The sequence below is a fragment of the Vulpes lagopus genome, chromosome 9 (assembly GCF_018345385.1).
Source record: "Vulpes lagopus strain Blue_001 chromosome 9, ASM1834538v1, whole genome shotgun sequence".
In the NCBI taxonomy this organism is placed as follows: Eukaryota; Metazoa; Chordata; class Mammalia; order Carnivora; family Canidae; genus Vulpes; species Vulpes lagopus.
The window spans coordinates 894,555-919,464 of NC_054832.1; the positions used below are offsets into that span (position 1 = coordinate 894,555).

Sequence of the window (24,910 nt, forward strand, 5' to 3'; positions counted from 1 at the left end):
GGCAGTGGTCCTGTGCTTCTGGGCTCCCTGGGGCCGGCCTGGGGGAAGGGGGTGTGGCTGAAGGAAAGCGGCGGGGAGGGGCACCTTGGAGCCCTGCAAGACCCGGGTTGGGTTGGGGCGGGGGGGGGGGGGGGGGCAGCGGCCGTGCGCCGAGGCGCCCCTGCTGCCTCGCCCCGCACTCCGTATCACCTGTTCCCGCGCAGTACTGGGGGGAGGCCCGTACCTGGAGGGCGGGGGGGCGGGGGGGCGGAGGCCGAGGCCCCGGGACGCGACCCGGCTGCCCGCGGGAGCCCGTTCCTGGCGGGACTTCATGTCCCATGGTGCTCTGCGCCCGCGCACGGCTGCGGAGCTTCCCGGCGGGCGGTGCGCGGGGCCGCTACGGGTTCTCGGAGGCGCCGGCGCCGCGGGGCCTTGTGGGGGTTGCAGTTCCCGGAGGCGCTGGGCGGCGAGGGCGGGCCTCGGCTTCCCGGCGGGCTGCGCGGCGGCCGGCGGTTGTCGGCGGGGCAGTCCGGCGGGCAGCGGCGGCCGTCCTGGCTGCGGCACAGCGGCGGGCGAGCGGGCTGGGCGGGATGCGGGGCCGCCGCCGCCTCCCCGGAGTCTGAGCGCGGCCGGCCGCGCGCCCTCCCCGCCCCGGCCGCACCCCGCCCCCCAGCGCGGGCCGCCTCGGGTCGAGCGCTCCGAGCGCGGCCGGGCCCAGCGCCGCCGCCGCCGCCCCTCCCCCGCCCGCCGCCGGGCTCATGCGGACCGAGCCCCGCCCCCCGGCCGAGCCCGCCGCCCGCGCCCGCGCCTGAGCCCGCCGCCCGCCCGCACCATGCTCAAGTGCATCCCGCTGTGGCGCTGCAACCGGCACGTGGAGTCGGTGGACAAGCGGCACTGCTCGCTGCAGGCCGTGCCCGAGGAGATCTACCGCTACAGCCGCAGCCTGGAGGAGCTGCTGCTCGACGCCAACCAGCTGCGCGAGCTGCCCAAGGTGAGCGGGCGGGGGGGCTGCAGGTGGGCCCGGGCGGGGGGGCTGCAGGTGGGCCCGGCCCTGGCGCCGCCGCCCCGCCCGCCGCTGCCTCCCTGAGGCTGCCCCGGAGGAGAGGCTGGAGGAAGCGGGTCGCGGGAGGATTTCCTTTCTGGACACGGTGCCGAGTGGCCGGTGCCTGGGGGCTGCGAGCCCCCAAGGGCGTGGCGGGCGCGGAGGGCCGGCTCTGGCCCCCGACCTGCGGTCCCCCTCTGCTGCTCCCGTCGCCTTTGTTTTTTTCTGTCTCTCCGTAGGCATCGAACTCTTGCCACAGGCTTGGGCGGGGTGGCCGGGGGCCGGGGGCTCCTCCCGGGTGGGTGGAGTCTGCAGGGGAGCACACAGCCACCCAACCAGGAGGTGAACTTCTCAGCTAGGGCTCGCTCGCCTGGGGTCCATCGTGTGGCGGGAGGGTGGCAGGGACGCGTCCGAGGTGACGTGAAGGGACCAGGTACTCAAAGTTAGGAAGTTGGAAGCGTTGGCAAGAGGAGGGCACGCGTCTTTCCTTCTCTTGCTGCAGGGGGAGGTGATGGGGCAGGACCCCGGGTTCCTGCGTGGCCTGGGCCAGGCAGAGGCCCGTGGGAGCTGCGTCTGCTCCGGAGGGGCCCCCCGCCACAGTCCGTCCTCCCCTGACCCCTCTCCCTGCCCACAGCCTTTCTTCCGGCTGCTGAACCTCCGCAAGCTGGGTCTGAGTGACAACGAGATCCAGCGCTTGCCTCCTGAGGTGGCCAACTTTATGCAGCTGGTGGAGCTGGACGTGTCCCGGAACGGTGCGAGCCCAGCATGGGCTGGGGTGGAGCCCGGGGTGGCGGGAAGGGCTTTGAGTTCTCGGAGACTCCGGCTGTCACTCCAAGGTGACCTCTGTCCCGCTGCAGACATCCCCGAGATCCCCGAGAGCATCAAGTTCTGCAAGGCTCTAGAGATCGCGGACTTCAGTGGGAACCCTCTGTCTAGGTGGGTGGTGGCCACAGCAGGGGCAGTAGCGGGCGCGGGGCCTGCACAGCCCCCTCCTGGACACCTGAGGTCCCCTGGTCCCCTGCTTCTGCCGTAGGCTCCCTGAAGGCTTCACTCAGCTGCGCAGCCTGGCTCACCTGGCCCTGAATGATGTGTCCCTGCAGGCGCTGCCCGGGGACGTGGGCAAGTGAGTGTTCTCCAGGGCGGGGGGCCCGGCCCAGACCCACTCCTCTGCCCGCCGCCCCGGCTTCCATCATGCCCCACCCTGATCTCTCTTTCAGCCTCGCCAACCTGGTGACCCTGGAGCTCCGGGAGAACCTGCTCAAGTCCTTGCCCTCGTGAGTGGGCTTGGGTCTCTTGCTGGCACCGGCTCGGCCGCGGTCCTGGGGGCCCTTGGCTCACGTGGCCACAGCACAACCTGCTGTTTGTTCCGTAGGTCTCTGTCCTTCCTGGTCAAGCTGGAACAGCTGGATCTGGGAGGCAATGAGCTGGAAGTACTGGTGCGGAGAGGGCGGGGCCGTGGCGGGTGAGGCGAGGCGGGCGAACCCTGGGCTGTTACTCTGACCCCATTGCTCTGTCCTTGTCTTTTTTTGCAGCCCGACACCCTCGGGGCTCTGCCCAACCTCCGGGAACTGTGGCTGGACCGGAACCAGTTGTCGGCACTGCCCCCGGTGAGTGAGGGTGCGTCAGCCCCTGGCTCGCGCCTGGCCGTGCCCTGACCCTCCGCACCCACCCGCAGGAGCTGGGGAATCTGCGGCGCCTGGTGTGCCTGGACGTGTCGGAGAACCGGCTGGAGGAGTTGCCCGCGGAGCTCGGCGGCCTGCTGCTGCTCACTGACCTGCTGCTTTCCCAGAACCTGCTGCAGAGGCTTCCTGATGGCATCGGTCAGCGCCAGCCTGGGCACTGGGAGGGGCGTGGGTGGCCGTGAGGCCTGGCCCAGAGGAGGGTCCTGGGGGGAGGGCCTTGACTGCTTGGGCTCCGAGAGAGGCCCCGAGAAGGGGGCAGGATGCTGGGGGCGTGGGGAAGGCCGGGCGGGGAGGTCACCAGGGCATGCAGAGCCGTCCTCTCTGGGGCTGGGGAGGGCGGTGGGGAGGGTGCTGCCCTGGGCCGGAGCGGGGATCTGAGCTGTGAGCTGCTCGGGCCCTCCAACCCCTGCAGCCCGTCGCCCCTTCTCCCCAACACCAGGTCAGCTGAAGCAGCTGTCCATCCTGAAGGTGGACCAGAACCGTCTGTGCGAGGTGACTGAGGCCATCGGTGACTGCGAGAATCTCTCGGAGCTGATCCTCACTGAGAACCTGCTGACGGTACGGCCCAGCCTGGCAGGACCGGGGGAGCAGGGATAGGGCGGCGCGGCGCGGGCCCAGCCTTCTGCCTGGACGGGAGGCTGCCGGTGGGAAGCAGGTGCTGGGGCTGCCCTGAGGGGTGCTCCTCTCCTTCCTGGCGGCTTTCTGTCAACCTCTGGCCGTCCTCTTCGTGCCCAGGCTCTGCCTCGGTCTTTGGGGAAGCTGACCAAGCTGACCAACCTCAATGCAGACCGGAACCGCTTGGAGGTGCTGCCACCGGAGATTGGAGGCTGTGCGGCCCTCAGCGTTCTCTCCTTGAGGGACAACCGCCTGGCCACCCTGCCAGCCGAGCTCGCCCACACGGCTGAGTTACATGTGCTGGACGTGGCCGGGAACCGGTGAGTGCCCACACCCCCCCCCCCACCGGGCTGGCCGTGCCCACCATCCCCCGCCCCCACCGAGCTGGCCGTGCCCACCATCCCCACCACCACCGAGCTGACCGTGCCCACCGTCCCCCCCCCACTGAGCTGGCCGTGCCCACCGTCCCCACCACCATCGAGCTGACTGTGCCCACCGCCCCCCCCCCACTGAGCTGGCCGTGCCCACTGTCCCCCCCCCACCGACCTGGCCGTGTCCACTGTCCTTCCCCCCCCCCCACCGAGCTGGCCGTGCCCACCGCCCACCCCCCCCCGAGCTGGCTGTGCCCACCGTCCCCCCCCCCCACCGACCTGGCCGTGCCCACTGTCCCCCCCCCCCCACCGAGCTGGCTGTGCCCACCGTCCCCCCCCACCACCGACCTGGCCGTGCCCACTGTCCCCCCCCCCCCCCCACCGAGCTGGCCATGCTCACTGTCCCCCCCACCACCGACCTGGCCGTGCCCACTGTCCTTCCCCCCCCCACCAAGCTGGCCGTGCCCACCGCCCCCTCCCCCACCGAGCTAGCCGTGCCCACTGTCCCCCCCACCACCGACCTGGCCGTGCCCACCGTCCCCCCCCCCCCACCGACCTGGCCATGCCCACTGTCCTTCCCCCCCCCCCCAGCTGGCCGTGCCCACCGCTCCCCCCCACCGAGCTGGCTGTGCCCACCGTCCCCCCCACCACCGACCTGGCCGTGCCCACCGTACCCCCCACACACCCGAGCTGGCCGTGCCCACTGTCCGTACACCCCCCCCACTGAGCTGACCGTGCCCACTGGCCACCAGGCTGCAGAGTCTGCCGTTTGCGCTCACCCACCTCAACCTCAAGGCTCTATGGCTCGCTGAGAACCAGGCACAACCGATGCTCCGGTTCCAGACGGAGGATGATGCTCAGACCGGCGAGAAGGTGCTCACCTGTTACCTGCTGCCCCAGCAGCCCCCACCCAGCCTTGGTAGGTTGCTGACGACTGGCAGCTGGGAACTGGGGTGGGGGTGGGGTATGGTCTCAGACAAGCGGGGCTCCCTAATGTGCATTTCCCTTAGAGGAATCAGGGCAGCAGAGCAGCCCTTCGGAGAGCTGGAGCGATGCCCCGCCCAGCCGCGTCAGCGTCATCCAGTTTCTGGAGGTCCCCGTGAGCAGCGATGATGCCGAGGGAGCTGCTGCCGAGAAGCGGGTATGGCGAGGGGCTCCCTGGGTGGGCTGCTTCCTCCCTGCCCTCACCTGACCCCACCCTGCCCCACCCCGTGCCCTTGTGCACATTGCAGGGCCTGCAGCGCCGGGCCACACCTCACCCCAGCGAGCTGAAGGTGATGAAGAGGGGTGTTGAGGAGCGTCGCGGTGAAGCCTATTCCTGGAGGCCTGAGTCCAGGCCGCCCTCGCCCCTCGAGGAGGTGCCTGTGGGAACCCGCACTGTGCCCAAGGGACACCAGCCTGGCAGGCTTGCACCTCTTGGGAGCTCTGGGTGTCTTGTCATCCTGGGTGTGGGGCTCTGAGGGCTCAGGGTGGCTGGGGCGGGTGGGGGATGAGCCTGTTGGGGGGTCCAGGGCCATGTGTGCTGTGCCCTCCCTTGGAGCAGGGTCATGTCATGCGAAGGCTACTGGGGCAGCTGCAGGGGAGCGTGTGCTGTAGACGTGCGGGGCAGGAGCACGGTGGGTTGCCAGAGGTGGCATAGGGGTTGGAGCGTGAGGCCCCGGGGTCGGTGTCCTCCACAGGTTTTCACGCCACCTGCAGGGGCATCACTAGCTCTGCTGTTAAGAGCTGGGATCATAGTCCTGCAAGCCTGGTTCTGCCGCTTGAGCTTCTAGCGTCAAGGGCAAAGGGAAGCTTTAGGATCCCTAGGGGTGCAGCAGAGTGCCCGTGACACCTGGGGGATGTAGAGTGCCCCTCCCGCCCCCCCCCCCCCCCCCACAAAGCTGCTGTTCACACAGCTGTGCTCCATCAGGGCCCCTGGCTGTTCTCAGGCTGGTGTCCTCCGGGGGCTCCTCATTGTCTTGCTTTCAGGAAGAGCTCTGGGAGGTCCCCAAAAGCATCTTTGCATGTCATCCATTCGGTCTGATGGCAGCATGACTTGCCCGCGGACTGGGATGGACGGCCCCCACCGTGCCGGACTGAGCCCGCCAGGGGTGCTGTAGACTGACCCGCTGCCCCACCCGCTCCAGGACAAGAGGCTGAGCACGGAGTCCGGCCTGAGCGAGGATTCGCAGCCGTCCACAGGCACCGCCTCCCAAGGTGAACCTGAGGGGTCACCGGCAGAGACCCAGGGGCTGAGCCAGCAGGAAGCCGCCCCCAACGCCCAGGAGGAGGCTGTGGAGGAGGAGACGTACGAGGAGGTGAGGCTGGCGCCGGAGGCCAAGCAGACGTGTAGGCGGGACCCGTCAGTGTGCGGCTGGGCCTCACGGTGGGCTCTCCCCGCTGGAGCTCGGCCGGGCCTCGCCCCCCCCCCCGGGTCCGTTCCCACAAGTTCCCTTGCAGGCTCTTTCCCGGCCCTGAGTGCCGTGTCCGACGCCATGCTACTCAGAGGCCCTGGGGGGGCGACCTGCCACCATCTCACGGCTGGCTTCACACAGCCCACAGTGCGCTTTGCAGAGGACACGCTGCTGCTGCCCCCAGCGGGGGAGGATGGCGAGAGCGAGGAGGGGCAGCTGGAGGCGCCCTGGCCCCTGCCTGGCGGGAGGCAGCGTCTCATCCGCAAGGACACACCACACTACAAGAAGCACTTCAAGATCTCCAAGCTGCCCCAGCCCGAGGCCGTTGTGGCTCTGCTGCAGGGGGCGCAGCCGGACGGTGAGGGCCCGGCAGGGGCTGGGGGCTGGCACAACGGCCCCCACACGCCCTGGGCTCCACGAGCCGAGGAGGAGGCCGAGGAGGACGAGGAGGAGGAGGAGGAGGAGGAGGCGGCAGTGGCCGAGGAGGACAAGGAGGAGGCCGTGGTCTCTGCGCCCTCCATCAAGGTGGGTCTCTCCTCACAATCCCTCTCGACTCCGGGCTGCCCTGTCCCCGCAGCGTCTCCTCTGCTGCTTGTCAGCCCGCGGCCCGAGTCTGGCTGCCAGGGGAGGGCGCTCCCCAAGGGCTGCTGCTCTCCACACCCTCCTGGGCTGGGTTCAGATGGGCGCTCCGAGGCCCCATCCCCGGGGTCAGGCGGCCCTGCCATAGCTGCCCGGACTCTTGTTTCTTTTTGTGTCCTCCTCAGAGCTGGGCTTCAGGCCTGCTGGACCCTCACCCACATCCTCTCCCCGGTCCTCAGGTGGCTCTTGGGCCCGCCCAGGGTCCTGCCTGCTTCCCGGGGGCATCTCACCCCCTCAGCATGCCTGTGCTTCTGACGTCAAGGTCTCGCCTTGCACACGGGCGTGATGCCGTGGCTGCTGAGGGCCCTAGGTGGCTGGTATCCGGGACAGCCGGGCACGGCCTCAGCCTGCTGTGGGGTCCCCTGGACCAGCTGAGCCCGTCCTGTGTGATGGTGGTGGCGGTGGTGGCGGTGGTGGCGGTGGTGGCGGCCACAGTCCTGGACTAGAAAGGACCCCACGCCCAGGGAGGGGCCGGCGCTCGGGCTGCGGGAGCTTGGTGTGGTCGTGCCTCCCTTCTGCTCTTGGCGGGGCCGGGTGAGGCGGTGGCGGGGCGGGGGCGGTGGCTCACCTGCATGCCTTCGCTGGTCCCGTCCTAACAGGGGGTGTCGTTTGACCAGGCCAATAACCTGCTGATAGAGCCCGCACGCATTGAGGAGGAAGAGGTCTGTACTCGCTCTGTGCTCTGTGTCCCGGGCTGTGGCCTTGCTTCCTGGGCTGCGGGCGCTCGCTCCTCCGGCCCCCCGCACGCCTGTGCAGACCCCTGCCCCTTAAGAGCTTCTGCGTACCCCTTAGGGTTGGGGCGTGCCGGCCCCTGACACAGGCAACAGCACCAGCATGGGCCCCGGGGAAGGCAGCAGTGTCAGAGGCGGGTGTGCAGGAGGGGGCGGGGCGCGGGCCTCCAGCCAGGCTGTGCTCTGCCCTGGCAGGTGCCCGTCCCTGCGCAGACCCCCCCGCCCCCGCCAGGCCCACAGCAGCCCCCAGACAGCAAGTGTCTGTTCTGTTTCTAGCTGACGCTCACCATCGTGCGGCAGACAGGGGGCCTGGGCATCAGCATCGCCGGTGGCAAGGGCTCTACTCCCTACAAGGGGGACGACGAGGTGAGGAGCCGTGCCGCCTCGGGGACCCCTCTCCCAGCGCCCTGTTTTCCCGTGAGGCCTGTGTGGTCCTGCGGGAAGTTGTGCCGCACCTTCCGACGTCTCGGTGCACTTTGTTCCGGGCCCCTGCTCACCTCAGGGCCCCCTGCCCAGGTGCCCGACCCTGACGGCGGCCCAGGCGGGTTACTTAGCTCCCCCCTTCAGTGGCCTGCGCCGGGCTTGGGGCTGAGAGTCATCCCGGGAGGTCAGCCTGTGCCTTCCAGCTGCTAGCCCGTGGGACAGGCCGGGCCGGGCCCTCAGGGCCTCTGTGCTCTCGCTCTCCGTTCAGCTCCCGCTTCTTCCTTAGGGCATATTCATCTCACGGGTGTCCGAGGAGGGCCCCGCAGCCCGGGCAGGGGTCCGGGTGGGCGACAAGCTCCTCGAGGTGAGTTGGCGACACGTCTCAGGGTCCACGCAGCCCTGGCCATCAGGGCAGGAGCCCAGGGGTGCAGGCGCTGGCTGTGCCGGGAGCAGCGGCTGGGGAGGCGGTCAGTCCTCTAGCAGCGGGGCAGGGGCTTCCGCGGAGGCTGCGTGCGTGTGCTGACCGGGTGGGCGCGCCGGGGCGAGTCTGATGGCGGCCGGCCCTTCCTGCGGGGGCCCAGAAGGGGCAGTGGACGGGGGCCACCAGCCAGTCGCGCGTCCGCCCAGGCAGGGCTGAGGTCCCATCATAGCTTTGGGAGGAGCTGCTGTGGCCCCCTGGGTAGGGAGAGCTGAGCTGGAGGGAGGGAGCCTCACGGAGCCGGGGTCAGGGTGAGGCGCAGGGTCAGACGCCCGGTGAGCTCAGGCACCGGAGGCATCTTGCGTCTGGGGCTGCTTGGGTTGGGGACGGGCGGGGGAACCACAGGGCCCGGGTGTCCCCGTGTCCCCGTCAGCCGCTCGCATCCTTCCCCCCGGGGTCACACAGGTTGGGGGGTGGTCCGCAGCGGAAGTGTGCACAGAGCCCTCGTGCGGCCGCAGCCCCGTCCTGACACGCGTCCCGCTCCTGCTGTGCAGGTGAACGGCGTGGCCTTACACGGCGCGGAGCACCACCAGGCTGTGGAGGCGCTGCGGGGCGCAGGCACCACCGTGCAGATGCGGCTGTGGCGGGAGCGCATGGTGGAGCCCGAGAACGCGGTCACTGTCACGCCGCTGCGGCCTGAGGACGACTACAGCCCGCGGGAACGGCGGGGAGCCGGCCTGCGCCTGCCCCTGCTCCAGGCCGAGGCCGCCGGGCCCCTCCGCCAGCGGCACGTGGCCTGCCTTGTGCGCAGCGAGAAGGGCCTAGGCTTTAGCATCGCCGGCGGGAAAGGCTCCACACCTTACCGGGCTGGCGATGGGGTGAGGCAGGGGTGTGGGGGGCCGGGCGGGGAGGGGGCCGGGCAGAGACTGGGACTCAGTGCCTCCGGCCCTCCTTTCCGCCCCAGGGCATCTTCATCTCGCGCATCGCAGAGGGGGGCGCTGCCCACCGGGCAGGCACCCTGCAGGTCGGCGACCGTGTCCTCTCGGTGAGTGGGGGGCACGGGGCCTATGTACTGCCCTGTCCGCTCCGCTCCCCCACAGGGCCCCCTGACTGGCCCCCCTCTTGCAGATCAACGGGGTGGACATGACCGAGGCCAGGCACGACCACGCCGTCTCCTTGCTGACCGCCGCGTCCCCCACCATCGCCCTGCTGCTGGAGCGGGAGGCCGGGGGGCCCCTTCCCCCCAGCCCTCTGCCACACTCCCCCCCACCCCCTGTCGCAGCCCCCAGCACTGTGGTCACTGCCAGCCCTGGAGAGTCTGGGCCGCTCAGGCTGGCTCCTAGCCTGCTGGCTGCCACCTTGGAGGGGCCATACCCGGTGGAGGTAAGACCCAGGCCTCCCTTACCTGTGCCCGACTCTCCCCACGTCTCCCCACAAAGTTGTAGGTGTGGATGTTAGTTCCTCTGGGCAGGAAAGCAGGTGCTCTCGCCCTCCAGGCCCACTGCCTCACCATGTGGCCCACGTGCCTTGAGGTGCCAGGGCCCCTCGCCCCTGAGGACCTGACTGCAGCTGCTGGGGCCCATACACCCCCTATGCTGGAGAAGCTCCCCGGGCAGCTCCAGGGGGGTTGTTCAGCCAACCCCTTGTGTCCCTTGGCGTCCCCAGGAGATCTGCCTCCCGAGAGCCGGGGGCCCACTGGGGCTCAGCATCGTTGGGGGCTCTGACCACTCCAGCCACCCGTTTGGTATCCAGGAGCCTGGCGTGTTCATCTCCAAGGTAGTGCAGGCCCCACACGCTGTCTGTGTACGAGGGCCCAGCCGGCCGCGGGGCAGCAAGGCCTCCAGCCCGCTGAACGTTGTCCTCCCCTGACAGGTGCTCCCACGGGGCCTGGCCGCACGCAGTGGCCTTCGGGTTGGGGACCGCATCCTGGCAGTGAACGGTCAGGACATTCGGGAGGCCACGCACCAGGAGGCGGTTAGCGCCCTGCTCCGGCCCTGCCTGGAGCTGGTCTTGCTCGTGAGGAGGGACCCGCCACCCCCGGGCATGCGGGAGCTCTGCATCCAGAAGGCCCCCGGGGAGAAGCTGGGCATCAGCGTTCGAGGGGGCGCCAAGGGCCACGCGGGGAACCCCTGTGACCCCACGGACGAGGGCATCTTCATTTCCAAGGTGAGGGCCCCTCCTTGGCCAGACCCACCCCATGGGATTCCTTGGGGCAGGGAAGAGGCCCCCCGACGTCTGAGGCCTGGGTCTCTGCAGGTGAGCCCCACGGGAGCGGCCGGGCGCGATGGCCGGCTGCGGGTGGGGCTGCGGCTGCTGGAGGTGAACCAACAGAGCCTGCTCGGCCTGACACACGGCGAGGCCGTGCAGCTGCTGCGCAGCGTGGGCGACACCCTCACCGTGCTCGTCTGTGACGGCTTCGACACCAGCACCGTGGCCCCCGCTGAGGTCAGTGCCTGCCGCCTCGGTCCTCCGCCCCCGTGACGACTGACCGTGGGCATCTCTCCGTGTGCACGCCTCGGGGAGTGCTCAGCCTTCGGCAGGTGGAGTGCGGGTTGGGGGGTTAGTGCCAGGCCGTGGTCCAGGCACCCGCTCCCGGTGAGCAGAGGTTCAGCCCAGGGAAGACGGGGCACGAGGGCATGTGGAACGACCAGGCCCTGGGAGGGGAGACGGAGCCGCGAGCTTCCAGGCAGGCAGCACGTGCAGGTTTGGGGGGGTCTAAGCCAGGCAGGTGGCCCCTGGGGCTGTACCTGCAGACCCGGCTGGGAACCCCAGCCTCTCTGGGCGCCGTCCTCTGCTGGCAGCTCCTCAGCAGACAACTTGTTCCCAGGACTTTGAACCTCAGAGCAGAAGCTGGGGTGGGGGTATGGCACATGGGGCCCCTGCTGTCCTCCTGCCCACTCCCCCAGAGCGAGGGCCGGGGTCATGCCTGCCTGCAGCCCACCCAGGCCTCTGAGGGCTCTCACCCGCACAGGGACGGGGCAGTCACTCGGGTCGGCCTGCGAGCACTGGGTCTGTGGGGCAGCCACTTCCGGCCAGCGAGGGGTGGACGGGAACGGAGCCTGGGCTCGTGCCCCACTGGGCACCCGGGCGCCGGGCTGGGCCCCATGCCGGCCCCTCCCTGCATTTTCCTGCGGAGGCCTGGAGAAGGTGGTCCTGGAGGAGGCTCTGCTTTTACTTTTTTCCTTGTGTTAGAGTTTTCGGGTGTTTTAATTTGTACGTTTGCTGATTTTAAAGCTGTTATCAAACAGAGGAAAGTGGCTGCACAGGCCTGAACATCTGAAAGTGATGTGTCCCCGAGTTCCGGGGGGCACCCACACCTGGTGCAGGGTGCTGGCTCCCCGTGGCACGCCAGCCAGCCCGGGGTCGGGGCGGGGGGCCCTGTGTGCTGCAGCCTGGGCGCTCAGCCTCATGTGCTGATGCACGTTCTGAACATCAGCCTCCTGTTTTGTGGGATATAAACCTTTGGGTCAATTTTGCTTTTGAAGAAGGGTTTCTTTGCAGTTGTAAAATTCTAAATTTTTTTGAATTAATTTTTTTTATTCTGTGTCTTTTGGATTCAGGATTTTGTGTAGAAAAGTCTCCCCGTTTCAAAGTTCTCCCCGTCCTACGTCGTCCTACATTTCTTTTCCGTACCAGTGGAAGTTTTCAGAGGCAGGGCGGTGTGATCCTCCTGGGAGTGTTTCTGGGGGGAGTGGCTGTGTTGTGTCGGCAGTGGAGCCTGAGCGCCCAGGTCCCCGCGGGCCCGGCCATGTGGGGCCGCCCTTGTGCCGGTGTCCTCAGCCGCCGCACGGGGCCCTGGGTACGGTCACTGTCCGCTGCACCGTCATCTCTAATTGGCCACGTGACCTGTTTTTCTTACTTTAGAAGACTTCGGACTGGTTTTTGAGTGTTTGCTAACCTGGGGGTTCTGTGACGGGCGGGATGAGTAGAGGTCAGCTTGGATTTCAGAGCTCTGTCCACGCAGGAGCGTGTGTGCGCCGAGCCCGTTGGTGGATGGCCGTGGCTTCCTTGTTAGTCTGGATCTCGGCGGCAGCCCCTCGGATCTGCCCCAGGACCTCTGCCTGGGTGACAGCGGCAGCCAGTGGCCTTGCCTCATGTTGACTCGAAGGGGCTGGATGTTTGCTGCAGTTCGTGAAGCCACAGGGCGTGGGCCGGGCGTTCCCTGGGTCCTCACCCTGCCCACCCAGCTCTCCGTAAACCGCCCCCGTGCGCCTCCAGCCCTGTGGGCATCGGGGTCCTACAGGTGTCCTGTGAACCCCGCTCAGGTTCTGGAAACTGGCCTTGGTGCCACGTCCCTGTAGCTGCACTCCCCACGCGGCTGGAGGCCCCACTTCTGCAGTGGGTGCTGCGCAGCTCGTGGGCCGCTGCCCCTGCCTGCTGTGGAGCCCTGGGCAGATGCCGGGCTTTCCTCTGCCTCAGGGGCCTCGTCTGGGCGGCGTCTGCTTCTGGGCTTCCAGGGCGTGCCCACCGGCCTGCCCTCTGGTCACATCCCTCCCTGGTGGCCGGCTCACCAGCCCGCTCAGCGGCCAGCGGGCGTCTTCCAGCGGCTTTCTCGGAGAGTCCCTGGCCTGGTCCACACTCACCTGCCCCCTCCGGCCCCCTGTGCCCATCGCCCTGCCGCCTTCCGCACACGCGTCTCCCTTCCCTCTATCTGTCCGTGTCGGTGAGCGGGAGGGCGTGGGGGTGTGGGCTGCGGCCAGCGGGTCTGGAGCCTGACCAAAGCCGTGAGTTTGTCCTGTTGTCTTTGGTGTCGGTTCCTCGCCCAACATGGGGCTTGAACTCATGATCCTGAGACCTACCAAGAGTCACGGGCTCCTCCAGCTGGGACAGTGTCCTGGGACTCTTTGTTGTTGTTTTTTATTTTACTTTAATTTTTTTTTTAAGATTTTATTTATTCATGAGAGACCCAGGGAGAGAGGCAGAAACAGGCTGAGGGAGAAGCAGGCTCCATGAAGGGAGCCCGACGTGGGACTTGATCCCAGGTCTCCAAGATCAGGCCCCAGGCCGAAGGCGGCGCTAAACCGCTGAGCCACCCGAGCTGTCCTAAATTTTATTTTCTTTTTAAAAGATTTTGTTTATTCATGAGACACAGAGAGAGGCAGAGACACAGGCAGAGGGAGAAGCAGGGTCCCTGCAGGGAGCCCGACATGGGACTCGATCCCGGGACCTCGGGAGACGACCTGACCCAAAGGCAGATGCTCAACCACTGAGCCACCAGGTGTCCCAAAATACTGTGTTTTTAAGGCACTGGAAGTAGTTGTTTGTGTCGTTAGGCTCCCAGCTAGGTGTACCCCGGGCCTCCCGTGTTTTCAGGGACGGTTGTGATACCTGTGTTTCTCTCTCTGTGTGTCTCATGAATAAATCTTAAAAAAAAATGTAAATAAATACATCAAATAACTTTTAAGATTTTATTTATTCCTGAGAGACACAGAGAGAGAGACACAGGCAGAGGGAGAAGCAGGCTCCCTGCAGGGAGCCCGACGTGGGGCTCGATCACGGGTCTCCAGGATCACGCCCTGAGCTGAAGGTGGCGCTAAACCGCTGAGCCACCCGAGCTGTCCCATAAAATAATTCTAAGTTTAGAAAAAAGTGGCAGGAACAGGCCACAGAATCCCGCCCTCGCAGCCTGTGTGCCTCCCCGGCCCCCATGGTGTCCCTCGTAGCCGAGGGCTGAGTCCAGGGGCACCCGCTGGCCCACCTCGCTGACCTGACCTGGTGCAGAGCCCCGTGGCCGCTCGAGGCAGGTTGGAGTGGGTGCGTTTCTGACCAGGTTACCCCAGTGTGTGTCCCCCCCCAGCCTCCGGACGGGCGTGGATGGCTGTGCGTCCTGTCACTGGCAGCCTCCACATCGTGTCCCCAGGCTTCCCCACTCGAAGGGACTCTTTCCCCTTGGAACGTGGGGTGTACCTCGGGGACGTGAGAGTGTTGGACACCCTGCTTCTCGTCACATTTCCACCCGCCGCCCCCAGCACCCGGGGCTGCTCTTGGCGTCGGTCCCGTGGTGGTCCCAACAGGGATGTTGTAGATCCGTCCCCTGCGCCCGCCTGTTGGCCGTGGGCCGGCCGCCACGGGAGCACCCCCTTCCCCGCGTGCTGTCCCCGCGGCCTCACCGGCCTCTCGTTCCACAGGGGCAGCGTGGCCGGCGGGCGGGCTCCTGACGTGGCTCATCTGTGAGCCGCCTGCTGCCCTCCCGGCCTGCGTCACGTTCCCCCGAGGACGGAGAGTGCTGTTCCCGAGCCAGGTCTGCGCCCCGTGTGCTCCCGGCCTCGGGACCTGCTGCAGCTGGGCTCGTGGATGGGAGCGCACGTGGCCCTGGGGGGCAGTTCACGGCAGGCCTCAACCCGGAGGCTGCCCCGTCCCTCCCCGTCCCTCCCCCCTCCTTGTCCCAGCTCTGTCCCTCCCCGTCCCTCCCCGTTCCTGCCCATCCCTCTACCTGCGCCCGTCCCTCCTCCTGTGCTGTCCCTCTCTGTCCCTCCACCAGCCCCGTCCCTGCCCGTCCCTCTGCCTGCCCCTGCCCACCTGGCCTGAAGGCCCCGCCTCTCCAGGCCACCTGAGGCCTTTGGACAAGCGTCTTCCAGAAGTCGGAATGTGGGCGCCTCAGCGTGTTCTTAAATCTGCTCGTGTCAGAGTCCGTGTGCTGGTCGGGCCTCCGTCCCGCGTGTTCCCGCCGCGCCCGCATCTCTCGGGTGTTGCCCGCCGCGCCCACCTGCGTCGTGAGTGGTGCCATGTGTCCTGACGGCGTCCCTGCGGGGGCGCCTCTATCCTCACCCCCGTGGGGCTGCTGCCCTCCCCTCATCCGTGCTCTCTGCCGGCCGCCGGCGTGGGGGCTGCGCCCGCTCTGGTTCCTCCCCATGGTCAAGGCCGAGCTCCAGGCTCCATGTGGGCCTGGGGGACAGCCACCCGTGTCTCCATCCGCCTGCGTTCCCGCTCTCGCCCCCCACCCCTGCTGCCCGGCAGACAGTGGGCTCCCCTGTGCTCACAGCCGTGTTGCTCCGGCATCGTGTCCTTTATTTCAGTCTATCCCGGGCGCTCGTGCTGCAGGTTCCAGAAGCGGCGTGTGAGTGCGAGCGGGGTCTTGTGCGGGCACCCACTGCCCGCTGTCCACTGCCTGCCCCCCGCCGTGTGGTCACCCCTCTGCTTCCTGGGCTCCCCGTCCACAGTTGGCCTCCCCGGCCTCCTGTCACGTGTCCAAATGGCCGCTGGTGCCCACAACATGCATCCATGACTCGTGGCTACCCCGTGTCACAGACAGTAGCCCAGGTGGCCCACAGGGCCGGTCACGATCCCCCCACCGCCGCAAGGCTGCCATAGCCGTGTGCTCACCACCAGGTTTTCGGCTGGGGCTCTGGCCGGCCCCTGGAGGGGACCTTGGACCAGGGAGGGTGGTGGCCCTGACCTTAGCGCGCCCCTCTCGTCTCCTCAGGTGTCCCCAGGCGTCATCGCTAACCCCTTCGCGGCAGGCGTCGGCCGCCGGAACAGTCTGGAGAGCGTCTCCTCCATCGATCGGGAGCTGAGCCCTGACGGCTGTGGCAAGGTCAGAGCGCCGACAGCGGCTGCCCCCAGGCCGGAGGGCCTGAGGCTGGCCGTCCCTGACCTGTGTCCCCTCTGCCCGCAGGAGAAGGAGCCGCCGGGACCAACCCCACAGTGGGGACTGGAGGCCGTGGTGCGTGTCCGGGCGCCCCTGCCCTACACACGGGGCTTCCGTGCACGCCCAGCCCCGGCGCCCACTTCCCTGTCCCCTGCCTTGCATCCGCAGGCCCCTTGCAGCGCTGCCAACTCTGCTGCCAGGGTCGGCACCTCTGGTCCCCGCACCTGGCACTGGCAGTGTCGTGTCCAGGTCACACCCCCGGCCTGGTCACAGAGACCCGGGGGACGGGGCTTCCCGGTAGGGCCTGCAGGGGCGCACTGGCCGGGGGCACCCATGCCAGGGCCCTGCCTCCTCCTGGAGCCAGCCCTGAGGCAGTGGAGGGTGCGGGCGGCCTCCTAGGAAGCCCCCTCCCCTGACTCACCTGCGCGGGAGGTCAGCCCGGAGGGACCCCGACACCAGACATGGGGGCAGGCAGCACGGAGCTCTGGGTCTCGCCCCCTCTCCAAGAGCCATAGCGGCTGCCAGGAGGCCGTGCCCGGGAGAGAGGGCGGGGGCTGCCACGGGCTTTAGTGCAGACCTTTGTTCCTTAGGCAGGGACAACTGAGCGGGGGTGCCCGGCATCCCCTGCTCACATCCCTTCCAAGTATAGGGTAGTGGGGGTGCTCGTGGAGCAACTGCCGCCCTGCATCGGGGAGCCTGGGGCCTCCAGGCCGTGGCCTTCGGTGGGGCTCCCTCGTGCTGGCTGCACCGTGGTTTCGGCCTGGGCTGGGGTCAGCTGGGGAACCGAGGAGCAGCTTCTGGCAGCCCCCCCCCCCCCCCCCCCCCCCCCCCCGTTCCCAGCAACTCCTTGTGGGGTCTCAGCCCTGCCTGACCCTCCCCCGGCACTGCCTGATCCCTGCAGGTGCCACCTGGGACCACAGGAGGGAAGACGGCCGAGGGTCCCCGCTCCCCGAGCTGCCAGCAGGTGAGCACACGCCAGGCAGGGGTACAGGACGGTGCCCCCTCCTCCACAGAGGCGGTGCCCGGGGACAGCACCCGCCAGCCGCCCCTACCTATGCCCCGGGGCAGACATAGCTGGGGGGGGGCAAGCTGAGCCTGCTGAGGCTCCCGGGTCTACTGCATGGGGGCGGTGGACAGGGGTCAGCCCTGGCAGTGCCCTCTGGTGGGGTGGCTCCAGTGGGTCTTTTCCCCACATCCCCACTCCCTCACCTGGATCCCAGTCTGACCTGGCCCCACCCTGCCCTTCCCTGAGAAAACCCGCGTGGGCCTGGCCAGGGGCTCGGTGGGCCCAGACGTAGAGGTGATGCCCTCTGAGCGCTCTGGGCCGGGCGTGGGAGTCAGGGCTGGGGGAGGCTGCAGCCGGGACAAGGGTCCTCGCTGGCTCAGGTGCATCCCCTTCCCTAGCCCCCGTCCCCACCCTCTCCGGACGCGCTGCCCACCAACGTGAAGCAAGCCTACAGGACCTTTGCTGCTGTGCCCGGCCCTCACCCGCTGCAGGACACCCCTGCTCAGGTACGCAGCCGGGCCCCTGCTGGCACGTGTGCCTGGGGGGCGTGTGCCCCGAGGGGCCAGGTCTCAGGACCCACTTCCCACAGCCCCCCACACCTGGGCCCATGGCCTCCCCGGAGCAGCTCTCTTTCCGTGAGCGGCAGAAATACTTTGAGCTGGAGGTACGGGTGCCCCAGGCCGAGGGCCCCCCCAAGCGCGTGTCACTGGTGGGTGCTGATGACCTGCGCAAGATGCAGGAGGAGGAAGGTAGGTGTGCACGGGGGCGGGCGGGGCAGGCGGGTGGGCGTCCAGGTCTCACCCCCCAACCCCCACCTCAGCCCGAAAGTTGCAGCAGAAGAGGGCGCAGCTGATGCGGGAGGCAGAGGACGGCGCGCTGAGCCTGGACCTGGACGGGGAGGCCCCCGACGACGAGGAGCCCGAGGAGCCGCCGCCCTGGGCCGGCCCTGCTGCAGGGTGAGGGGCAGCACCTAACGTCTCCCCGGGATCCCCATGCCAGTGGCCCCCCACCCACCTGGTCCTCCTGCCTTGTCTTCCGGCCCAGGCTCAGCCCCTCGTCCCCCCAGCCTCTCGGAGGTGGCGCCCCGGTGCGCACGGCCAAAGCGGAGCGGCGCCATCAGGAGCGGCTGCGCGTGCAGAGCCCCGAGCTGTCCGCGCCCGTGCCCGACCGGGCTCTGTCCCCTGCTGAGCGCCGAGCCCTGGAGGCCGAGAAGCGCGCCCTGTGGAGGGCGGCCAGGTGAGGCCCTGGTGGCCGCGGGAGGCCTGCCCGGCCCCACTGCCCCCCCCCCCCCCGCCCCCGCGCGCCTGCCACCCAGCCCCGCCTCCCATTTGCCACAGGATGAAGTCCCTCGAGCAGGACGCCCTCCGCGCACAGATGGTTCTCAGCAAGTCGCAGGAGGGCCGGAGCCGGCGGGGGCCCCTGGAGCGGCTGGCTGAGGCCCCCTCGCCCGCGCCCACCCCCTCACCCACCCCCGTGGAAGGTCTGTGGCCAGTCTTGGGGGGGGGGCGCCCTGCAGCCCAGACCTCTGCCAATGCCTACTTCTTGTCCCCCCAGACCTCGGGCCCCAGACCAGCAACTCCCCTGGACGCCTGGTGAGGAGCCAGCAGCTGTTGGCCGCCCTGCACCCCTCCCCAGACTCCCCCTCCTCTGCCCCTCTTCACGCTCTCTGCCTTTCTCCCTCACGCTGTCCTTTCAAGGCCTTGTCTGGGAGGAAGTTTGACTACAGGGTGTTTGCAGCCCTTCCTTCTTCCAGACCTGTCTGTGAGCTGCAGGTACCAGGCCCGTCGGCAGGACAGCCACGCGCTCCTCCTGCGGCCCTGTGCCCGCCCCCAGGCCTGTCCCCCTCCCTCTGCCTGTCTTCATCCTGTTCCGTGTGCGCGGGGCTCAGCGGGGACCCCAGGCTGTCGGGGGCGGCTGCCGGCAGGCCTGGGGTGCCGTCCTGACCTAATCCTTCTCCCCTTCACAGTCCCCAGATTTTGCTGAGGAGCTGAGGTCCCTGGAACCGTCTCCCAGCCCTGGTGAGTGGCAGGCTAGGCCCAGGGGGCAGCCAGGGTGCCTGGCCCCCCATCAGCTCGCTCAGCCCCCTGCCTCTGCCCACCAGGCCTACAGGAGGAGGACGGAGAGGTGGCCATGGTGCTTCTGGGCAGGCCATCGCCGGGCACCATGGGCCCCGAGGAGGTGACACTGTGCAGCAGCCGCCGCCCAGTGCGGCCAGGACGCCGTGGCCTGGGCCCCGTGCCCTCCTAGAGGCACCAGGACCTCCCCTGGACTTGGGGTAGGGGCCCTGCCAGCTGCACCACCACCCTTGCCCTGAGTCTTTTAACCTGGGTGTTAGCATTTTAAAGAGATCCCTCAGGAGTTCTGGCCGCCGACTAACTGCCCCCTCCCCAGCTGGCACCCATTGGCAAGACTGTAACTAGTGATGTTTGTACAACCAAAGACTCTATTTTGTGGTTTAAAAGGAATAAAATTGACTACGTTTTACCTCTCGTCCGTTCATCTGTCTCACACCTCCAGCCCCCGACCCCCTGCCCCCCACCAGGCTGGGAGCCACGGGGAGGCCCTGAACTCCACAGCCCAACCCCGTGCTGGGCTCGGGTCCGGCCCAGATGGGACGGGCTGCCCACTGCCTGCGAACCAGGGTCCTCTGGCTGGGGCCCCTGCCTCGCCCCGCTCCGCTCCCCGCGTGGGCACGTGCACACAGCAGGACACGAGCCGTCCGGGGCCCGCAGTCCCACAGCCCAAGCTTTATTGGGGCCCGGCGCTAGAGGACCCCCCCGGGGAGCAGCACCCGCACAGGGAGCAGCACCTGCAGCTGCTCAGCAGGCGGCCGTCGGGCCTTGGTGACAAAGATGCGGAAGTGCCCCAGGCGCGCCGCCCGGAACTGCGCGGGGCCGTGCTCGGGCTCGTCCGCGGGCCGCAGCAGCGACAACGCTCCCGCTCCAGGAGCCCCCGGCTCCAGCTCCTGCGCCAGGCCCGGCCGCGCGGCCCCCAGCTGCTGCCGCAGCACGGGGAACAGGTCCAGCTCGTGCAGGTCGAACACCAGGGGCTTCCCCTTTCCTGCGGGGCAGGCCGGTCAGCGGGGGCCCCCTCCCGCGGCCTCACCCGAGCACCCCCAGCAGCGCCAGCCGGATCCTCGGGCTGCGGGTGGGCGGGGTTCACCGCGTCCACGTAGTTGGTGTCCTGGTAGCGCAGGAAGACGGCTGCCGGGCCCGAAGGGTCGATGACAAGGGGCCACCTAGGAGCGGCCACCAGGTCACTGTCACACCCAGCCCTCAGCTCGCGTCCCACCCAACCCAGGCCACTGACCGGCCATCAGCGTGGATGCGGTCACCCACGTCCTTCATCAGAACGTCATGCAGCTCAGAGACCTGGCATTTCAGCCCAGGCATCTCCTCCTCTTCTGTGGGGTCATAAGGGGAGGAGCCAGAGGGAGGACCCGATGCCCGGTCCCCCTCCCTGGGCCCGGGACCCCCGCCCGCCAGACCTGCCCACCCTCCTGGGTCTGCTCCCACAGCTCCAGCCTGGCCATGGCCAGCGTCTCCTCAGCTCTCTGGGCCTCCAGCTGTAGCTTGTCCACCTGGGCCCCTGCGTCCTTGATGGCCTGCGGGGGAGCCCACACTCTGCTCACGGCGGGGCTTCACCCCCTCCAATGCCACCCCGGGAGGCCGCTGCTGGAAAGTGACACCTACGGCGGGGGCAGGTGGGGGGGCACGACCCCAGAAGCTCACCCACCTGCAGGGTGAGCTCAGCCTGCCTGGCGCACCGCCCTTCACACTCGTCCTGCTCCGTGATCCTCCGGTTGAGCTCACAGTAGGCCTGCGGCAGCGGGGCAGCCCCTCGTCAGCGGTCAGCGGGCCTCCCTGCCCGGCCGCCAGCCGCCCCCCGCCCCTACTCCCCCGCCCCCCACACACACCTGGGGCGCTCACCTGGGTCTGCCGCTGCTGCTGTGCCTTAGAAAGCTGTTGCACCTTGAGGTTCAAGCTGGGGTGGGGGGGCCGGTCAGAGGCGCTCCTGGCCCTCCCCCTGCCCTCCCCCCTGCCCTCCCCCAGCCTCACCGCTTGGCCTCTGCCTCCTGCTGCCGCTCGGCCTCCATGCTCCGGAGCATGGCGTCGGTGAGGCCCAGGTCCCATGGCTGCAGCACACTGACCACGGCGTCCAGGGAGGCCACCTAGGGACCGAGCACGCCCGTGAGGAGCTCCGAGCCTCTGCTCATCGTAGATAAGAAGGGCACCAGCGGGCAGAAACGTGGCTCTCCCCGCTCGCCCTCGGGGTCCCGAAGCCTTGCCCACGGTGGTGCAGCACCCCCAAAACTGAGACGCCCAAGGCTCCTCTGGGCCTCCCTGCCGAGACCAAGCAGGGCCTGCACATCCCTTTCCCCCTCCGCTCCCTGCTCCACACCCCCACGGGCTGTCCCCGGGGCCCTGCAGGTGAGCACCCCGGGCTGAGCCCCCATCCCGCCGCTGCCGGGGAGGGGTGCTCCTAGCCGCCCCGCACACACCTGCTCTGGGATGCTACCGTCATCTGCGCACACCCGGGGGTCGGCTCCGAGCTTCAGCAGCACCTCCACGGCCTCCAGGTGCCCCCCAAAGGCTGCTCGGTACAGCGGGGTCCGGCCGAAGGCGCCCTGCGTGAGGGGCTCCTGAGCAAGACTGGGGGGTGCGGGGGGCGGCGGGCGGGCGCCCCCGGCCCCTGCCCCGGCCCGGCGCCCATCTTGCTGTTGGGGCTGGCGCCCTGCTCTGCCAGCAGCTGGATGGCACGGGCCTGGCCGCCTCCGCCACCTCCGACAGCGCCGTGTTCCCACTGAGGTCCTGGCTCTCCACGACACGCGCCCCGCCCGCCCCGGCCCCCGCCCCCCTACCCTACCCTACCCCGCCCCCCACCCGCCCCCTGATCCCGACCCCTACCCCCGGCCCCCGCCCCCCGACCTCCCACAGGAAGGACCCCCTGGAGTCACCATCAAGGGCCTCCTCCCATAGCCAGGCCCGCTGCCGCTCTGCCCGCCTCCTGCTCCCTCTGCACCAGGGCCACGGAGGCCTGCGGACACAGCCGCTCCTCCGCCCGCAGGCAGCGCCGCCGCCCCCACCCCCAGCAGCCTCCCCCGGGCCGGGTCCCGCTCACGCACCGCACCTCCCGCTGCAGCTGCTCCAGCTGCTCCAGGTAATCCCGGGGCGCCCGCCACGGCCCAGCTCCTTCCTGGCCAGGAGCCGCCGGAAGGCTCCCTGGAGGACAGTGGCCGCCCGGATCTCGGCAGCTAGCCCTGGGGGGGAGGAGGCTCAGGGGTCCTGGTCCCCCCCAAGCTGCCATCCACGCAGTCCAGGGGGGCCCGATCTGTCACCCCGTCCAACCAGCCCAGGCCCAGAAAGGTTCTAAAATCCACAAAGGCCGGACGCCGAGCCTCCCGACCTCAGGGCTGCAATGCGAGCCCCCCTGGGGTGTAGACAGCACTTAAAAACAAGATATTTAAAATCTATGAAAGAGGCCACAGTGCAGACAACTGGGGGGGGCATGAGAACCCCCGGAAGCCGCTGGAGACCACCTGGAGGAGTCAGCAGGGAACCTGGGGAAATGGCCTGGGACAGAGAGGTCCCCATGCACCCCTACGGGAGCCGCCCCGTCAACTGCACCCTGGCTCCCACATACAGAGGGGGTGGCCCGGCAGAGGCCCCTGGGGCTCAGAGGAGGCAGCTCGAGGTGCCGGGGACCGCGCGTCCCCACGTGGCCACAGTGGAAGGTCTGAGCAGACGGCCGAGCTGGGATCCCCACCTGCACCAGCCCGCGGGCCCTCTGCCTACCAGGGTTGGGTGGGTCCCCTCTCTGGGCCTCCGTGTCCCCTTCTCTGAAACAGGGCAACGGTGGCAGTCACACCCCACTGGGCTCCCCAAAGTGAGTAACTGCCCCCATGAGCTTCTGTGGCTCTTCTCCATCACTGCGGTGACCATGCTGAGCGGGGACAGCAGGATGGGGCTGGCCCAGGGCCTGGCCCTTCCGGAGGGACCAAGGAGGCCGTGTGCAGGAGGTGGGGATGGTGAGGCGGGGACCCCGCAGAAGCAGGGCCTCCGGATGGCGCACACTAGCAACGGTTTAGAGATGAAGTTCAGAAAAAGTTCCTGAAATACATCTTAAGGAGTCACAAAAATACACCAGGAAGCAAAACGACCGGCATCGCTCACATCCCAAGGGGGTGCTTGAAGCGCAGTGAGCGCATCAGCCGAGCTCCTCGGCGCCCGCGCTCTCCTGACGCCTTCCTGGCTCACGGCCACAGTAAGTCACCGTGGGCGACTGGGGGTCCACACGACCCGACAGGAAACAACAGTTCAAGAGGAGTCGAGCCGCGACCCCCCCTCGGCAGGGGCAGGTGCAAGCCGTCAGGATGCGCCAGGGGTGCGGGCGAGCGGTCCTCGCCAGGGGTGGGCTTCAACAGCAGCACCCAAGGGACGTCAGCACCCAAGGGGCGGCCGCTCCCAGGCCGGCCGAGGCGTTTGGCAGGTCACAGCGCCCGGGGGAGACACCGTGCGTGAGACCCAGCGCGCGCAGCACGGCTTCGGGCTTGTGCTTGCCAGACTTAGCTGATAAAAATACAAAACACAATTTTGGAGAAGTATGTGAGCAAAAGGGTTCGTTGTTTATCCGGAATCCAAGTTTAAACGAGGGCCCTGCGCGTTATCCGGCGGCCCCGGCGGGGACCCTGAAGGGCTCCATCGCTAAGGCCCCTGCACTTACTCAGCCTTGGCGGGACCGAGGCGGTCTGGGGCTGCCCCCGGCCGCCGTGAATCCCTCGCAGGACAAGAACATCGTCCCGAGCTTTAGCAAACCTCCAAATCTTTTTTTCCTTGAGAGACAGAGAGTGTGTGTGCGCGCAAGGGGCAGGAACGGAGAATCCCAAGCACACGCCGCACCCAGCACGGAGCCCGACGCGGCCTCGATCCCACAACCCCGAGATCGCGAGCGGAAACCAAGACTCGGATGCTCAACCGGCGGAGCCCGGGTGCCCCTCCAAAGTTCTTAACGTAGAACGCACAGCGAAATAATAATAATAATCAGCGAAATGAAGAAGCACAGCGTGACTAAGAAGACGATAAACAGCAGCAGGAGCCCCAGACAGCTGCCGAGCCGCTCCTGGACGCCGAGCTCAAGGGGCGAGTGCGGGGAATGAAGAGGCAGATCAAAAAGTCTGGGCGGGGATCCCTGGGGGGCTCAGCGGTTTAGCACCGCCTTTGGCTCAGGTTGTGACCCCGGGGTCCCGGGATCGAATCCCATGTCGGGCTCCCCGCAGGGAGCCTGCTTCTCCCTCTCCTGGGTCTCTGCCTCCCTCTCTGTCTCTCATGAATGAATGAATAAATGAATGAATGAATGAATGAATCTTAAAAAAAAAAAAAGTCTGGGCAGGAACTGGAAACAATAAAGGACCAAATGGAAGTTTGAGACTGTGAAAACACAAAACCTGAAGTTGAGAGACGGATGGGAGAGCTCTTAGCGGCGTAGCAGACGCGGCTGCACACGGACCGGTAACCTGGAGCGCCACGCGAAGGGAAGGGACATGGTCGGAGCAAAGGCGCAGGGATGGAAGGAAAGGTCTGATCACAGGGTCTCGAGGACGGGGACGAGGGAGCAACATTCAAAGAACTTTTCAAGGCTGACAGACATCCAGTCACAGCACTGACATGCGTTATAAATTCAAGCAGGTTAGTGGAAAACAAGCGGGCAACGCACACTCCGCAAAGCACCCCACGGTAACACAGCTCAAAACTAGACAGGCCGGGGAGCCTGCAGGTTAGTGGAAGGAAGGGACGCCCAGGCGGCTCCGTCGGTTGAGCATCTGAGTCTTGGTTTTGGCTCAGGCCGTGACCTCAGGGCCGTGACCTCAGGGCCGTGACGGGATGGAGCCTCCCTCAGGTTCCACGTTGGGCGTGGAGTCCGCTACGGATTCTCCCTCTCGCCCTGCCCATCCTTCCGCTCGCTCTCTCTCTAAAGTGAATAAATCAATCTTAAATAAATTAGTTAAAGGAAAAAAGATATATTA

General features: G+C 68.0%; 2 protein-coding genes across 6 annotated transcripts; one reads left to right on the forward strand and one right to left on the reverse strand.

The window, feature by feature from the left end:
• Positions 1–477: 477 nt before the first annotated feature.
• Positions 478–19,371, forward strand: SCRIB (scribble planar cell polarity protein). Of its 5 annotated transcripts, none has more exons than XM_041768704.1 (36): positions 478–970; positions 1,656–1,773; positions 1,879–1,957; positions 2,055–2,144; positions 2,239–2,295; positions 2,394–2,457; positions 2,554–2,628; positions 2,697–2,841; positions 3,143–3,261; positions 3,439–3,638; positions 4,442–4,608; positions 4,700–4,830; positions 4,922–5,047; positions 5,816–5,986; positions 6,224–6,607; positions 7,321–7,383; positions 7,729–7,818; positions 8,162–8,239; positions 8,848–9,171; positions 9,258–9,338; positions 9,422–9,676; positions 9,959–10,069; positions 10,166–10,459; positions 10,550–10,738; positions 15,717–15,827; positions 15,909–15,956; positions 16,783–16,845; positions 17,286–17,393; positions 17,477–17,636; positions 17,708–17,843; positions 17,932–18,123; positions 18,225–18,367; positions 18,442–18,479; positions 18,585–18,659; positions 18,854–18,905; positions 18,989–19,371. In XM_041768704.1, exons 1-36 carry the CDS (start codon positions 812–814, stop codon positions 19,132–19,134), a joined length of 4,842 nt encoding a protein of 1,613 aa, XP_041624638.1. In that variant the 5' UTR covers positions 478–811; the 3' UTR covers positions 19,135–19,371. The 5 variants fall into 5 exon arrangements, with proteins under 5 accessions (XP_041624638.1, XP_041624641.1, XP_041624642.1 ...); XM_041768707.1 differs by having other exon boundaries at positions 18,585–18,720; positions 18,989–19,128; XM_041768708.1 differs by having other exon boundaries at positions 18,585–18,655; positions 18,989–19,128.
• Positions 19,372–19,625: 254 nt separating this feature from the next.
• IQANK1 (IQ motif and ankyrin repeat containing 1) lies at positions 19,626–23,682 on the reverse strand. Its single transcript, XM_041769419.1, is given in 16 exon segments — positions 19,626–19,942; positions 19,993–20,125; positions 20,197–20,290; positions 20,383–20,491; positions 20,623–20,722; positions 20,824–20,907; positions 20,946–21,058; positions 21,389–21,514; positions 21,595–21,662; positions 21,665–21,698; positions 21,892–22,067; positions 22,070–22,147; positions 22,683–22,726; positions 23,061–23,135; positions 23,318–23,456; positions 23,616–23,682. Coding segments are annotated over 16 exon segments (1,731 nt in total). The 3' UTR covers positions 19,626–19,651.
• Positions 23,683–24,910: the final 1,228 nt, after the last annotated feature.